The following is a 17,640-nucleotide window of genomic DNA, read 5'->3' as shown; positions in this document are numbered from 1 at the left end:
AAATTACTACAGAGACTTGAAGTGTAGCTGAGCTATAGGGATTTGAAAAAAAATCTATCTTTTCCATGGGATTTTACATGGGAAAACTTTGAAATCTAATGTAAAATACTCAAAATTAAAATTAAGGATTAAAACTTGCAAATAATTTTTTTTTTTTCAATGTTTACAATAATATTTTGAAGTTGGAGTTCCAAATAAACCAACCTAATATTTATACTATTATTAATCACATTTATGTTTTATTAAACATCGTTTATACTCGAGCGTCAACGGCTCAAATGAAACTACTATTATACTTTATACTCATCACTACTCACGCTTTGCCTCGACGTATTGATACATGTACAATTTTTTTTGTTTTCTTTATAATATTTTTCTGATTATTTTCATTACTCTCTAAATTATTACACATAAATAATCAATATATTTCCTTTTTTTTTTTAATCATATTTTACAATATTTTAAATTAATTATTACAACGTATTGCTTACGTTTATCTAAAAGTAAAAAATATAGATCATTATATTATTTGTTTAGATGTAATTATAGATTTATTTGATGGTGCACATCATTAACATACTTAATTAACAAAAACCCCCACTCTGTCCACAATGTTTTTTTGCTTTCTCAAACTAAAAGGTAAGACTTGTGGTGGTTTGGCTTAGGTCTCACAACCTGTTATTTAGGATGTGTTCGTTAAACACGCCTCCGTGAAACATCTAAACGTGATGCACAAATCTAATCACTCTACTATAGCAGCTTAAACACATTAACTTGTAAAGTTTTGGTACTAAGAACCCCATCGAAAAAATTTATATGGAAATTCTAAATCGATTTTTCGTATTCATGATTTCCATCTAGTTTTCTTTTATACAGAAATAAGGATACCTATCTAGCAATAAACATGAATTTTTTTAATCAATTGCAACAATTTATACCCAATATCAAAATATCTGTAAAAATTAAATAAATATATGTACTACATAGTAATTATTTTTTTTTTTTTATTAACATTGCATTGAAATTACATTTACATTTTTAATACCTTAATATTTTGCCAAATAGATTGCTAATATTATTCATATTTTATATAAAGATGAAACACAATAAATAAATTTTGTTTCAAGCAAAGTCTTCTGACACGAAAATAATTAAGACAATTTCGTAAAATACTTTTTTTTTTCTTCGATAAAAATTCCTAAGATCTTATAACTTCCTTTTTTTTTTTTTTTTTTTTTTTTAAATTTCCTAGCGGTATTAATTATAAATTTAGCTTTCACAATTGCTGTTCTAATACAACTTTATTATAATTTTACCATCACATGTCTTATTTTCTTGAAATATTTTCTACAAATCTTAACAATTTTAAATCCACTTTAATATATTAATATATGTATACTCTCTAGAAATTAATTAGTGAAATTTAGTGTGAATTAGTGAATATGCACTGGAAACCAGCCATACGTATATCACTGGTGGTTTTAGTGGTATACTTTTAGCTGGATAAATATATATAGTGACTTTCCACTAATTCGCATTGAATTCACGATTTTATTTTTAGAGAGTATATTATCAACTGTATGTTTTTATCAATAGCTTTTTTTATTTAACGATGAACAAGATTGGTCGGTAAATGTAAGATTAATAGTTACTCAAAAATTTTGTCACTTCACTATGGCAGTTAAAACATTTAAATAACGTTTTAGTAATAATAAGAACTTCATACAAAAACAAAAAAAAAATCAAACAAATGTCGTGGGCATTTATTATTAACAATTAAAAGACATGCATTTTGAGAATAACTTCAAGTACTTGGCAAATACAATTGTGTTTTCTCTTAGCGCAAACACAAAAATCAATATATCCTTTGAGTTATTAGAATGATTTCATTTGCATTTGAGAGCTTGGGAAATTTTATAAAATTTTAAATAAATTTTATTACAAACTGTCATTGAATTCCCCATTAATACGATAGTAAAGAACAATTCAAAAATAAAAATCGTCATTATAGTTCTTGATTTCGTTTCAATTTAACAATTTGATCTGTTTTATCAAAAAAAAAAAACACTAAAATAAAAATATATAATTTTTAAATGTTACTTTTTTTTTTTTTAAAGTTGAATAAGGTAATAAATTTTATTTATCTAGTTATTTATATTTATATTTATGTAATAATAATCATTGGGTCAAATAAAATATTGAATTTTGTAACTATCAAAATATGAATATCTTCTACAAATTTATTTTTATATATACGTGTTATATTATTATTATTATTTTCTTTTTTTTTTCATTAGTATGTTCAACAGAGTATTTAAAAAAGTCAAGTAAACTCGTTGTCTTTACTGCCTGTCCCCCTGTTTGGTTACAATTTTATAGTCTGCGGGGCCAGACATCAATTACAACGAGTGTATGAAAAACGATTCTCTCATGAATCAAATACTTAATTTAGCAGCTCCATTTCATTTACTACATATTGAAGTAACTACTACTACAATGTTTTATTACAATATTGTGGTTGGGAGAATTATCATTTTTTTTTCCGTGTAAAAAAAAAAATTTATTTAGAAACAAATTATATATTTATTATAAATTATATTTTAGGTTTTGTTGTAAATTTTATTTTATTTTCATTAAAATCAATTTCAGACCAGAGTTTAATTTGACCAAGATTATCATCTTCATTCATTTTTCTTTCACCTGGTCCGTATATATGAAGGTAATTTAATTTGATAGTACTTGGATTAACCGGTTTCCATTCAATACCAACATCAGGAGTTCTAATAATAAATAGATTATTATGATTATTATTATTATTATTATTATTATTATTATTATTATTATTATTATTATTATTATTATTATTATTATTATTATTATTATTATTAAAGTATTGATATTAAAAGTAAAAATAATATTTAACGCACCCATAAGTCGCGAAAGAGATCCAAAAATCCAAGAGTTCTCGTTGCATCGAACGATCTTCCCAAGTAGTAGTTGGATTTTTCGCTGGTGATGCGATAATAAAGTACAAGTCATCACCATGTGCGACACCTATAAAATAACTAATGTCAATAAAGTTTATATTTTTTTATTTTTATTGATAATTTCTACCCCAGTCTTTTTTTGTCCTAGTCATAACATGAGAAACGCTCTCTGCGCCTTTGTACGTGAAGTAATAATAAAATACGGGATTCTTATTTTGTTTAGCCATAAGCTTAGCAGCTTTTATGCTATCTGCGGTGTAAAGTCGATCACCGATCATATGGATAATTGACATTGCCGTACTATCATCAATTGGTTTATCACCAATATAGTGGCGTCGGATTTTTTTCCCTACTTCCACTTGTTTAGAAAGAGGAATAGTATAATTATAATCGAGGATAAAAGGTGCTAAAGCATCCCACCTTGCGTCTAGTTCTTTCAACAATTTCTCATTAGCACAGAACTCTATTAAAATATAATAATTATGTTACTTATTAGTCTATAAAATTACATATAATATAATAGAGAAGTTGCATGTTTTGTAACGAAAAATTGAGAGAATAGTATTATAATGATTGATTTCTCGATTAATTTTTAAATTAAAAACTGTTTTTTAAAAATTTAAACTCAAACGCTAGTAACGTCATTATGTTGGTTCCGACGTGTCATTACATAGAGAGATGAAAAACCCATGTTACCCTATCAGAATCATAACAAAAAAAAAGAAAATATAAGCTCCAAAAGACGTAATTACGTCATTACCAACTATAAGTCGTTTTTTTGCGCCAAAATTTATTGATTTTTTATAATTAGTTAAAAAAAAAAAAAAATGATTAAAACTAATTCTTAAAAAGTTGTTTGTTCATCTATAAATAAATTTGTAATGATTAAAAATTCATGCAACTTTTCTATTATAAAATGTTTATTATTAAATTGATGAACATTTAAAATTCACCAGCGCCAGGATAAAGTCCTTCTTCGGAAACGACACCGGTAATCCAGGGGGCGTCATAAACTTCGTTATTATTAATTATATCAATTGGATATGATGTAATAAATGGTGATTCAGATGTTGATTTCTCAACTACAGGACCAAATGGAGTCATTGGATTGTATAACCAAGGCATAAAATGCATTACAGTGAGCGATATTTGACTTGCAGGACGAGCCCTGAGACATTTTACCATTTCTTCAGTATTTGAAGAAGGACATCCAACGATCATCGCTACTTTTCTTGCTTTTTCTGCTGATTCTTCTGTAATGCCCCAGGAATTTAACGCAGTCCCACTGAAAGATATTCCTCCTGTAGTTAAAATTAAAAAATAATGTTTACTAATTAATGTATTTATTATTTTTACTTATTTCATTTGTATCAAAAAAAATTTTCTTACTTTTGAATAATCCTCTGCTCAAATACGTTAAATAATGGTAGTGTACACTCACTCCACCTGCACTCAATCCAAAGAGAGAAATATTTTCAGAATCACCACCAAAAGCATCGATATTTTCATTAACCCAGCGAATGGCCATGCTTTGATCTTTAAGACCCATATTTCCCGAAATGTTATCATCTCCAGTGCTCAAGAAACCTAGAAGAAAATATTATAAACATAAAGTTTATTAATAGGAAGTTTTACAGCAGACAGTGAGCAAGTACAAACCAAGAGGACCAACACGGTAACTGAAAGACACAAAAATAATATCTCGGTCCATAAGATAGTCAGGTCTTGTGAATTGGCCATCATTGGCTTCCATATGCCACTGGAAAGCTCCACCGTGAATCCAAACGACAACTGGCATTTTTTTAGTTGACTCAATTACAGGCTTGTAAATATTCAGGTACAAGCAATCTTCTGCTCCTATAATTCTTTCTCTTGAATCGATCTGCTCGTGAATATACTGCATGCAAGGTGATCCCGTCTTGATCGCTACTAAATCTCCAGTCCATGGCTTTAATTTTTGAGGTGGCTACATGACATTTTATTTATTTAAATTGTGAATTTTCAATTAATATTACTAATAAAGCAAAAATATACTCACTTTGAATCGCAGATCTTCAATTGGCACTCTAGCATATGGAATCCCTTCAAAGGCCATGTACTTTCGTCCATTCTGGGAGTAATCATAAAACCCTTTGATACCTCCCAATGGAGTTACAACCCGAGGTCCATCTACTGTCTTGTCAACGTCCAAAGTCGCCAATCCCACTGTTACCAAGCATAATAAAATAATACTTTCCATTTACAAATAATTTAAGAACCAACTACTTCCTATCAAAAACTATTCACCACTAAAGCAATAAAAAATATTTCTCCACTTTTACTCACACACTTATTTCCATCATTTACTTTTGCTGCTATTAATCATCGTATCACATCCGGTGCTACAGAAAAATCCAGTTAATTAGATTGATGACATTTCCTATTAAACGCTCTTTTCATTATCAGCCTGGGGTGATATTATTCATTTCATAGACATCTTTTTATTTTTTTCATTAATTTTTAATTTATCATTACTCTTTGACTTTCATTATCGTAGTTATTATTATAAGTGCAATTATCTTTAATTAAAAGTTTTATGTATTATTTAATTAATTAATTATACATAAAAAATTATTCATATTAATTTAAGGAAAAATAATTTTACAATCGCTGAAAATGATGAAAAGTATCCTCCACTGAAAGAAAAAGAAAAAAAAATCTTTTCCCAACCATAAATACTTTATTTAAGAATATTTTTTGTTTAAATAGTACCGAGTAAATACTTGTTTAATCCTAGTCAATATATATTTCAACCGAATATTATTTTCTTGATTTTAAAATTTCTGTAATTATTTTAAGAAAATATACTTGGTTGGAGTACATCTTTACTAAGATTAAACAAATATTTACGCGGTATTATACAAGCATACATACATGCTATTCACGATGAGTGTTGATTCAATTAAGCCTACAAATTATGTTAAATTTATTTGGCCAGTTAAATTTTTTACTCCTACTAAAGTACTTTACTCTGATCAATTTTAAATTGATAGTCTTAATAATGTTTTTTTTGGTATTGGTTGAAAATTTAATGTTTAATCAAAAACGTTGATTTGTCTATGGGTAAAAAAATCCAATTCTGAAATAGCTCATGCTATTAATATATCATTTGGGGAGGTCAAATCAACAGTCGAAATCCATGATTGGAAAGACTATTGCTATTTTAAAAATATAAAACCTACCGGCGGAAAAACAGTCACACTAGATTTTATTGAGAATAATGTAAAATGTACTATGGAGTGTGATTTTCACGAAACTACCATTACGTGTGAAGTATTCTGGAAAAGTAACATAAAAAATCCACCTCGCAATAATTTATTTGATGAAATGAAAATTTTTTACACTTCTCAAGATTTCAGTGATGTCACGTTAGTTGTTGGTGAGGTCAAGATTCCATCCCACAAAGTTATATTATCTGCTCATAGTCCAATTTTTTCAAGAATGCTGCAGTCGGAGATGCGAGAATAAAAAAAAACATTATAAATATCAAAGATCTCGACGCTGAAATTATATTAGCAATGTTGCATTACTTTTATACAGGAGAAACTAAAACTAGTCATGATAGTGAAATAGCTTTGAAAATTCTTGGAGGTGCAGACACATACCAAATTACAAAACTAAAAGATATTTGTGAAGGCACTTTTTGTTATCAAATATGACTGTTGATAATGTTTTATACATTTTAGATGCTGCCGATGATCACAACGCTATTGATTTACACAGCAGTGCAATGAAATTTATCGTTTGTAACAGCAAGAAAGTTTTTGCAACAAGTCTATTTAAAGAATTGTTCTATGAAAAGCCAGACTTAATGTTCGAACTCATGTTTGATGTTGGTAATAAATAATGACTGGTCTCATCATTTTATTTTTCATATTCATATTAGAAAAATTTAATATAAATATTGCTTAAAGTTGTTTATGATTTTAAAAACTAATATATTATTGATGAAAATTGGTCTTTTAAATATTGGAATATAAATTACTGAGCAAAAATTATTATAAAATATTTATTACTACACCACTTATGTTATATTTAAATAATTAATATTTTGTACTTTTGTATATTCAATAAAATAAAATTATTGTATCATAAAATTAACTAATATTTATTGCGAGGCAATATTAATATTTTTTCTATTTTTCATAATTAAATATTTACTTCATCTTTTGTCGATTAAATTTATTGTAGAAAAAGTTGAACCTTCTCATTGTTTTAATTGAAACATCAAGCAATTATTAATTTCAAACTAAACTCTGGTCTGATTGATTTTGGAAAAAAAAAAATACAACGAAACCTAAAATATAATTTCAAATAAATATATAATTTGGTCTTACATAAACTTTTTTGTTAATAGGCACTCAGTGTCATGTATACTTACAATAAAATATTAACGTTCAAGCAGATAGTTTTTTACAACAATTTTTTGTCTTAAAATAGAATCAATTATAAAATTTGTAGTTACTATTGGAATAGTTGCGTTTTTAGGCGAGTTTACTTTTTTTTGTCGAGCTGCTCTCAAGTCATCATCGCAACTTACAATAAATGTATTTTTCTTCCAAATTTTTGGCGCGTTTATTAATGATGATCCACCAGCTGCGTCAATTAATTCTTAAATAATAAACAAATAAATAAATTAACAATTAAAATAAAATGAATTCTTAAGACTTTAATTTCTTACTTGTTAAATCAGAACATTTCGGTTTAACGTTGCGTGTAATGATAAAAGTGTAATCATTAAATAAGGGCTCGGTTGCAGCTTTTATCAAGCTTTCATGTAAATTAAATTTATATTTTTCTTCAAAAGCTTGGTCTTTAATAATAAATGGCAATGGATCATCAATTTTTTTTTTATTAATACTTGATTCTATCCACAGGATAGAAACGATTGGAATACCTCGTGCTATTGCACAGATGATATTTATCTTTATACAGATTTTATCTACAACTAAAATACTTGCAGTTGATGGATCAGATACTATTTTTCCTCCTGTATAAATAAAAATTAAATTATAAACGTTCAAATTGATCTTAATCTAAAATATTTCAATTATCAAAAAAGCGCGTCGCCAAAAATTTGATAATTGAAACAAAATTAATAAAAGTTGTCAGTCAGTCATTTATAATTCGTCTTTTAGAGGGTCAGATACTAGATTTTATCTTTCAATGCGCGATTATTTTTATTAAGTATAAGTTTATAGTTTTGAAATTCAAAATTGAACCGCCGCATCAGTTATTAAAAAGAAAACAAAACTGTCTATTATCTGTGTGATGAAATTCAGATACACGTCAGTAGTTTGTACGTTTGATCGACTTTCGGTATGTTGTAGACGTGCAACAGAGCGAATTTAAGCTTTAAAAGAGACTCTTTTTTTATAAACAATAAAAAAATATAAATTACCGATGCTAGAAAGTGGTTTTTCATATTTTGCATAATTAATGTCTATAAACATTATATTGTAAACAGTATGACGTCTAGACCGAGAAGTACTCGCTGACGAAGACATTGGCCAATCATCTGAATTATTTGTATTTGAATCCGATACATCTGTCTTATCATCTTTTTTAAATTTTTTTCTGTGATTATAATTGGGATTAATGACACGAGTAGACTGATATTTTTCTTCAGTTTTTATATTTTCTCGCTTTACTTCTTTTAAAATATTATATTTTCTGTCATCATATTCTGATTCATTACGTTTATTTTCTGATTTCACAGTTACATTATTTTTTGTAAGTCTTGATGAGTTAAACTCATCTTTGACATTTTCCAATTTAATATCTGACTCTTCTTTGATGTTTTCAGATTTTATAATGACTCTTTCTTTTAAACAATCATCTTTTGAATCATTATCACAATTTTCCGTTTTAACTTCTTTCTTAATGGTGTCAATTATAATGATTGGTTTTTCTTCTAATGAACTGTTTAGATTAAACTTTTTATCCGAACCTTCGAGATCATTCTTTGATATCAAATCATTTCTGACTGTGATCACGGTTTTAAATACACCAGCTTGTGGAATCGGGCATGGTATTAATATAGAATTTCTTTTGTTATGTGATTTTGAGTGTGAAGTTTCATTAATTGAGTTGTCATTGTCAGATGATGTGTTTATAATTTCTATTATAGAAAATGAAGAGCTTTTTTGATAAATTATATTAACATCTTCATTTAAACCAGGACTCTTAGAATGATTTTCTATAAACAATTAATTATCATAATTAATCACAAATAAATAATAATACTAAAGTTAGCCGACGTCTGATGATTTGTTTATTTTTTTCAACTATAAATTATAGAAAAATTGTACCTAACAGGGGTTATCAGATAATTTCGGCTGAGTTTTTTTCGGAAACAAAATTTCTAAATACAAAATACAGACTGCACTTTAATACACTACTGTCTAATCTAGCGAAGTGCGCTTAAATTGTTTGACAATATTCGTTTGTTCAAGAGAAAAACTCGGCCAAAATTTCTATTTGCTGCACAAGTGCAACAAAAGTAGTACCGTTCGTGGACTTGAGTGTAATAGAGAGAGAAGTACGAACCCCTGCTAAGGTAAAAGGCCTAGTGCCCGATTAGGAAGTTAGTACCCGATCTCTCCATATATTTGTATAGATATATTTAGTAAAATTTAGTAAATATAGATATACAAATGCACGAGTGATCGGGTACTAGGTTTCTTATCTTATAGTTTTTTAAATTTTCTGTTTGTGTATATTTTATTTCTTTTTTTTCTAATTGATTTGTTGAAAAAAATTCGAAAATTGTTATTTGTCTACTAACTTTAGGATCATAATAATTTACTATTATCGTGATACTGAAAGCAGCCGACATCTGACACAATTTTCAAGTTTTTAATTATTAAGTGATTGTCATCTAAAAATTTTTTTAAAAATATACAATAAAATGTTAAAAAATTATTCATATGCAATATTAAAATTTTTTTGACGGTTAAACTTGAAAATTATCATGTCGGTTACTTTCAATGTCATCTATTATTATTAATAATCAATAAAATTTTGCCTTTTTCAATGATACTAATTTCTTCGTCATCACTTAGTGTAATTACAGCCTACAAAATTATAAAATTAATAATTAATCGTACAGAAAACATAGTAAAGAATTGAGAGATTCTTCAACATCATAAAAATAACTAGAAGTTATTAAAATTTAATATTCCTCTCAATTCATATTTAAAACAAAAAAAAACATTTAGTGTTTACTTACTACATTTGAATCTGACTTTTTCTTTCTTGACTTTTCTGACATTTTAATTATTTTTATTCAAAACAAAAAACTTATTAATTAACCACAAATATTTTATTTTTACATATAAATAAAATCTTGATTTATTTTATATTCTTCACTGTATGCTACATTAATTACAAATTAAAATAATATTTGCATTTTTTTCTGTAAAAAAAACTGTGTCACTTCAAAGCTAAAGGATTTGAATTTCTCAGATATTTACTTTTTTTGTTTCTTTTGTTCGCGAAGGGCACATAGCTCACGTAAAGTCCTCACAGAAAGTAAGTCACCCTCGGGAATTGTCGGAAGTTTTCGGTTTGTAATGTTAATGTGTGATAACGGCGTGACATTAGACTTGTTTTTCAATAGTGGGGGTAAAAATCGACGGTGATTTACTCTCTGTGAGGACTTTAGTCTTCTTATTTTTTTTTTAGTTTTATAAATTGTCAGCTTGTAGTTTAAAGCCTGCCCATCAGTAAACTGGTGTCGGGTTTTACCTCTTCTCTTTGAAAAGTTGTAACGCCGTTACCACATGAATTTTACTTTTCTTTTAGTTTATCAATCAATCGTTATTACTGGAATTTTTATAGCTTCCGGAAAAATGTATGAAACAAACTTCCTCAGAAGATTTTCATCATTTGAGTCCCACAAATATTTAAAACGTAACTGCAAATCTAAAATCTGGAATTTCGGATAATGGTACCGACCCTTAGAGCCAGTTTTTCAAACCGATTTTAAAACGCTATTGATAGTATTGACTGAAAGAAAATAATAATTAAAGTTTATTCAGATAAATATTAATAAAACAAATTTAGATGCAATTTTTATTCAAAAGTACAAAAATAATTATCAATCATTCGTTACATACTTGTCGATGGAATTTATCCAAAAGCGAAGTCATACTTCTGTATAAATATCCAATTTTTTAACAAGCATATTAATTTCTAAATTTATATTATTTATAATAATGTCTAAGTTTACAAAATATTAAAGAAAAAAAAAAAAAAATAGTGTATTGTGTGACAAGGGATGAAACAAAACGGTTTCAGCCCAGGGTAAAGTTGGACATCACCCGCAGTTGGAAATTTTGTTTCATCCTATGTCACACACTACATTTTTTATGTTTATCTGCGTTGGAATTTAAAGTTTGTATCAGCAGCCAGTCAGAAGCAAGATTATTTAAGACCAATGGTGTTATCAACTATTAAATTGTCATTTACAATTTATAATTAAGCAGAAACATTAAATACTATTTATTATTGACACTAATTTTATAAAACTTAATCACAGTCAGAACTGTCATTCACGTAACAAAAATTACTGGTTTGAAATTACAATTAAATCAATGACAATTATCAGAGTTTAAATTGCGAAAGCATTCAGTCAGCGGGCAGAGACATTATTCGTTTTTTTTCCAAGAGACGAAACACATGTTGCTGCCCGCTGGCTGAAGACATTCGAAATTTACGCGTTTGCTAAATTTGTCGACGGCATTGGACTGAAATTAGTTTTTTTCGACTGGCGTAGAGACACTGAAATTTTAAGTTTCGACGCTGGTATCATAAAAACATTTTTACATTCAGTAGCGTAGAAAACTACCAGTTCTCTACATTTTAAACTTTTATTTCTTCGTTTCTAAATAAAGTTTAAATTATCCACAGACAATGTATTGTCAAAAACCGGTATGTCTACTCTAATTCACAAAAATAAAAATAAAAAAAAGATAATAACAATGCAATTTCGATTGTAAATTTGAACTTTTTCAGTAAAAAATAAAAATACCGCATTCTTTATGACCCTGAAGTTTGCAGACAATTAACAATTTTCGGATTTTCTTTTTCAACAAATCAATTACAAAAAAAAAAAAAAAAAATTTTTAAATATATTCACATGTAGAAAATTGAAAAAACTGTAAGTGCAATTTTTTTTTCTAATTTATCGTTTTTAAAAAAATCCAAAAATAATTAGACGTCAGCTAACTTCAGTATCATTCTACGTCTACAGACTAGGTCTTTCAAATCTAAATTCTTGTTTCAATAAACTATCAATAATGAACTCTGCGGTTACAATTTCAACTCTTCTATCTACATACAACTTTTCAAATTGTCGAATATCTTTTTTACAACAAACAATAAATATTTTTTCATTTATCAACAGTTCAGGTACTTGCGATAAATTTTTTCCACCAGCTAATTCAATCAAGCCTATAAAAAATATACATTATTCATTAATCATTACAAGTAAATAAAAAAAAATAATAAATAGTAATAATCAAAATGATTAATTTACTTATAAATAACTTGTCTTACTCGTCAATTTATCAGTAGACAGCAAACTGACACTTGAAATAATGATAAAAAAATAATCTTTTAGAAGACTAGTTTCTTTTGATCTCATCAAACTTTTTTTAAAATTAAAATTTAACATTTTCTCAGCTTTAACATCCTCTAATAAATATTCAGTAGGTTCAATAAACCTATTTTTTTCAATACTCATATGTAACCACTCAATTGAAACAATAGGAATGCCGCGAACCAAAGCGCTAATGAACTCATAAGTTTTGCTGATTTTTTCAGCAATCAACACAGTCGCAATTGTAGGATTATCAGTAATAACACCACCTATAATTCAAATAACATATTTTTATAATTACACCGAACATCATTCATAAGTACAGTCAAACTCCATTAACTCGGACATTTAGTCTACGGAGGAGTGGAAATTTCTTGGAATTTTCGAGGTAACGGATGCCCCTTCTCCCTTGAAAAATAAACTACACGCATGAGCTCTTACATCTACATGAATGATGCATATGTAAATATATACAGGCACATACAAATGTATAGCATCGGGTGGGAGGCAGCGATTCAGGGGAAGTTCCGAGATAATGGAATCCGAGTTAATGGCGTTCGACTGTAACTCAAAAATAATATGAGTGTGAATGCAGCAGATATGAGACAATTTATAAATTTTAAGTTAATTAACATAATAAAATTTAAAAAAATGCGCGTACTGGTTTTACAATTATCTCAGTACGCATTTTTAATTTAAATTCTCCTTACATTTTATTTATTTATTCGGACATTCAAAAATTGCCAATTGTCAGCTAAATTCACTTTTGTAAGAATAATTATTTAAAAAATAAATAATCCTACTTACCAAGTTTTCGTATCATTTTTTCATATATTTTACTTTTGATGCCTTTAAATAAAATTTTGTAAATTTGATTTTGTCTTTGAACATTTGACTGCCACAAAACCACATCGTTCATAGAAAGTCTTACTAAATTAACTCTCAATTCTTTTTTTAACTGTGAATTTTCATTCAAATTATTGTTAGCAGCTGAGTTAACATTTTTTATGGCAGCCTTCAAATTCGGTCTTCGTCTTTTCTTAATGGAATTACTCTTTTCTGGAGTATTTTTATAAACTAAACGTTTTCGAGTTGGCGATAACGTTGAATCAGATTGTTTTTTACTTCCTAAAATTTTACTCTTATTACCTCTAGTAGTAGAGTTATTTTTAGTAAGTTTCTTGTCAACTGTCGAAGATTGAAAATTTGAACAATTAATTGGAGAGTCAGTTTGGAAATTTCTTAAATTTGGATAATCTTTCAAATTAATTGGAGTCAAGACAATCTTTACAATTTTCAAAGACGTTTCCAAGTCACTACCTCCATTTTTATTCTTCTTCAGTAGTTTTTGATCAGGAGATTTACGTTTTTTACCCTGCGCTTTAATGGGAGTAATTTTTTTATTAACAAACGGTAATCGTTCCAATCTCACTCTCAACTCCTTTTGCATACATAAATTAGATGGCTTTTTAATTAATCCAGCAACGTCTAGTCTCTCGATCCTGATAGCTAGCTCTCGCTTCTTTTCCAGTCTTTTTAATTTAATATTTGACCCAAATGACTTCATACTGACATCTGGAGAATCCTCTTTGTCGTCAAGTGAATCGTTATTTTGATCAATATTTGAAATATCCATAGGATCCATAGAATCTATAGTTTTATCAGCCGATTCATCAATTACTAGCTTTCCTAACGATGAATCCGTCAATTCATCATCGGAATTTTCATTATACAATTGATAATTCAAATGTAGAAGGCTTGAATCAGTTGACTCATTAGTTTGGCTCAACCTCAATGTATCATCAAGCTTTCGAATATCTAAAGTTTCATTCAGTTTCAATGTATCCTCTAAAGAATGATTCTTATCAGATTTGTCAGCTGAATCATTATTTTGACTAGATTTCAAAACATCTTGAGTTAAGAGATGAGACTGAGGCTCTAATTGACCATCTCCAATTATTTCAGAGAGTTTCTCTTCTAGCTCATGAGGTGGAAGCCCAGATAAATTAACTGATCCATCTCTAAATGTTTTAGAAATTTTATCTTTTGACTCCTGACTTGATAATGCACAGGGAGCTTCAATCTTAGTCGATTGACTTGTTCCGTTTTTCCAAACTCCCGAATTTTTAGATTTCTTCTTGGGAGGTTCAGTTGACTCCTTAGTTTTGTTAAAAGTTTTATTTGTTATTTTTTTACGATTCTCGCACTCGTCAGCTGGTGTTAAAAGAACCGTCGAATCTGAATCATCATAAATATCATCAACTTTATTCTTGATGATATTTTGGGAATTATTGTGCTCATCGGGCGTCAATATTAAAGTTGAGTCAGAGTCACCTTCATAAGTATCATTAACTTTATTCTTGATGATATTTTGGAATTTACTGGGCTCGTCAGGTGTCAACGTTAGAGGGGAATCAGAATCACCAAGACAAGTATTAACTTTATTTATATCAATACTTTGGGATTTATTCTGCTCACCAGGAGTCAACACTAAAGTTGAATCAGAATCACCAACATAAACATCATTAATTTCATTTTTAATAATATTTTGGGATTTATTGGGTTCGTCAGCCGTCAACATTAAAGTTAAATCAGAATCATCAACATAAATATCTTGACTTTTATTATTTTTTTTATCAACCAATTTACTTGAACTTATAACTGTCGCAGATTTATTGAGTTTCTTATGAACTGATAAAGTAGATCTGCCATTTAAATTTTTTGAAAAATTCATCAACACGCGCTTCGGATTTTTCGACGAGCACTTCTTACTTTTCGACATTTTTTTGTTTTTATTTAAATCACAGGACAATACTATCGTTGATTCTGAGTCACTGGAGTCGCCCAAGTCAATTATTTTTTCTGAATTCTTATATTTTGTGACCTTATTTTTTAGGCCTACAGTGTCACTATCAGCTGCAACGTTATTAGATATTTTTTTTAGAGCTGTAGATTCTTCAACTGCTGGATCATGTGGAACTGTACTTGAAACAGCAAATTCTTCAGATGTTGTTTTACCACCAGTATTAGTGGTATCATTGTTCGAGTAGCTTTTAATGAACTTAACTGACTTCTGCGTTGTATTTATTTTACGAGCAACAATAATTTTGTTGTTTTCTACCTTTGAGATTATCAACTTACTTTGTCTTTTAATCGAAGTTTCTTCAACTTGAGTAGTGTTAACATTTTCTCCATTATCTAACCTATTCACCGGCATATTTGTACTTGATTCTGTAATATCAAAGAAATTTTCTATTACTACAAACATAAGAACCAGCTTTTCAAACCGGATATCAAATTAATATTGCTAGTACATTGATAATATATAGTAACAGTAGGACTTTCTTATAAGACTAATAATTTCTCACTCAAACTATCGCGATATCTGGTTTATAAAAAAGACAGCAAAATCTTTAACGAGATTCAACTGTATAAGGTAAAAGACCTAGTACCCGATCAGGGAAGTGGTACTCGATCACTCCATGTATTTGTATAATTATATTTAGTATAATTTAGTAAATAAGGTAAGAGACCCAGTACCCGATCAGGGAGCTAGTGCCCGATCAAAAAACTAGTACCCGATTAAAGAACTAGTACTTGATCAGGAAACTAATACTCGATCACTCCAAATACTTGTATATTTATATTTAGTAAAATTTAGTAGATAAAGTGAAAGATTCAGTACCTGATCAGAGAACTAGTGCCTGATTGAGGAACTAGTACCCAATCAAGAAACTACTTCCCGATTAAGGAACTAGTACTTGATCAGGGAACTAGTATCTGATTAAGGAACTAGTACTTGATCATTCCATGTATTTATATAGATATATATTTAGTGAACATAGATATACAAATACATGGAGTTCGAATTTCCTAATCGGGTACTGGGCCTTTTACCTTACAAGCAATAATAATTTAAGCCCGGATTAAAAATAAACTCAGTTTGAAGAACTGACTCTAAATCAGACAAATTACATAATTTATTTTATAAAACTTTTAACAAAAAAAATACCTAGTACGAAATTATTACCATTACTTTCTTCAACTGCGTTGCTAGTATTTGCAGCTAAAGTAGAGATTCCAAGAACTGAAGTTACTGAACCCTATAGAAAAAAATTCTGTTACTAAAAATTAATTCATTTGTTTCGCGTTGTTTGTTATAAAAAAAAAAAAAAAAAAAAAAATGATCAATTACCATAACCTCTGTTGTTCTTTTTTTTGTTTTACCGTTTTCTCTTGAGGCTTTGATCAACTTTGATCGTCGTTCTAGATAATTTTTCACAATATTTAACATTTTTGCAGAATTTGTCTATACTTTCAACAATAGAGGATTACTCCGAACTGGGTCTTGCTGGGACTCTAGTCTCTAGTCGTGTTTATTCTTTTGTTTCCGTTACTACTTTCTTTCCTTCTCTCGCTCTCTCTTGCCGTTTCAAATTCGCGTCTGTTCTCCGTTGGCATGAAAATTGGCGGGAAAAAATTTAATAACAAAATGGAGGCGGGTATTTAAAATTGTTTAGTTTTAATAAAATAATTTTTTATTTTACGATTTTAATTAACAAATTTTCATTAAAATTATTATTACATTAATTATTTAATATTTAATATTTTATATTATGTTATAAATATTTTATCTTTTAAATATATCACATTTTTTAAAATCTTAAATGTGTATTTGTTTTTAATTATTGACTTAATTAACACTGTAATGATAAATAATTAAAATAATACCGTAATTTATTTTAATTCTTATCGTTTATTTTTCTAATGCAGTTCTATATCATGAAATTAATATTTTATTTTGAAAGTATTCTTTTAAAATTTTTTTCTCAATTAGAAGTTAAGACTCCATATATTTGTATATCTATATTTAGTAAAATATATGAGTGTGAATGTAGCAGATACCAGAGAAATTTAAAATTATTAATAAATAGAATAAATAATTAATAAAATTGAATTTTTAAAAAATGCGCATTAAAAAAATTTTGAAATTGATAAACGCATTTTTTA

The 17,640-nt window shown here is 28.0% G+C and overlaps 3 protein-coding genes across 7 annotated transcripts; all 3 read right to left on the bottom strand.

The window, feature by feature from the left end:
• Window positions 1-2,533: 2,533 nt before the first annotated feature.
• On the bottom strand, window positions 2,534-5,362 carry LOC130665471 (carboxylic ester hydrolase-like). The gene is made up of 7 exons (XM_057465885.1): window positions 5,026-5,362; window positions 4,647-4,953; window positions 4,377-4,574; window positions 3,941-4,288; window positions 3,115-3,450; window positions 2,928-3,054; window positions 2,534-2,780 (listed from the first exon to the last, which is right to left on the bottom strand). Exons 1-7 carry the CDS (start codon window positions 5,224-5,226, stop codon window positions 2,594-2,596), a joined length of 1,704 nt encoding a protein of 567 aa, XP_057321868.1. The 5' UTR covers window positions 5,227-5,362; the 3' UTR covers window positions 2,534-2,593.
• A 1,692-nt stretch (window positions 5,363-7,054) lies between these two features.
• LOC130665475 (mediator of DNA damage checkpoint protein 1-like) lies at window positions 7,055-10,865 on the bottom strand. Its single transcript, XM_057465894.1, has 6 exons — window positions 10,258-10,865; window positions 10,054-10,102; window positions 8,428-9,225; window positions 7,708-8,016; window positions 7,408-7,637; window positions 7,055-7,323 (listed from the first exon to the last, which is right to left on the bottom strand). Exons 1-5 carry the CDS (start codon window positions 10,297-10,299, stop codon window positions 7,417-7,419), a joined length of 1,419 nt encoding a protein of 472 aa, XP_057321877.1. The 5' UTR covers window positions 10,300-10,865; the 3' UTR covers window positions 7,055-7,323; window positions 7,408-7,416.
• Window positions 10,866-11,098: 233 nt separating this feature from the next.
• LOC130665461 (uncharacterized) lies at window positions 11,099-17,042 on the bottom strand. 5 transcript variants are annotated; one of them, XM_057465864.1, is made up of 5 exons: window positions 16,826-17,042; window positions 16,643-16,733; window positions 13,438-15,861; window positions 12,588-12,899; window positions 11,099-12,482 (listed from the first exon to the last, which is right to left on the bottom strand). In XM_057465864.1, the coding sequence occupies exons 1-5, from the start codon at window positions 16,922-16,924 to the stop codon at window positions 12,277-12,279; spliced, it is 3,132 nt and encodes a 1,043-aa protein (XP_057321847.1). In that variant the 5' UTR covers window positions 16,925-17,042; the 3' UTR covers window positions 11,099-12,276. The 5 variants fall into 5 exon arrangements, with proteins under 5 accessions (XP_057321847.1, XP_057321848.1, XP_057321851.1 ...); XM_057465865.1 differs by having other exon boundaries at window positions 16,661-16,733; XM_057465868.1 differs by having other exon boundaries at window positions 16,858-16,974.
• Between the last annotated feature and the right edge of the window lie 598 nt (window positions 17,043-17,640).

Source organism: Microplitis mediator, chromosome 3 (assembly GCF_029852145.1).
Source record: "Microplitis mediator isolate UGA2020A chromosome 3, iyMicMedi2.1, whole genome shotgun sequence".
Taxonomy (NCBI): Eukaryota; Metazoa; Arthropoda; class Insecta; order Hymenoptera; family Braconidae; genus Microplitis; species Microplitis mediator.
This window is presented reverse-complemented; position numbering and strand designations above follow the sequence as displayed.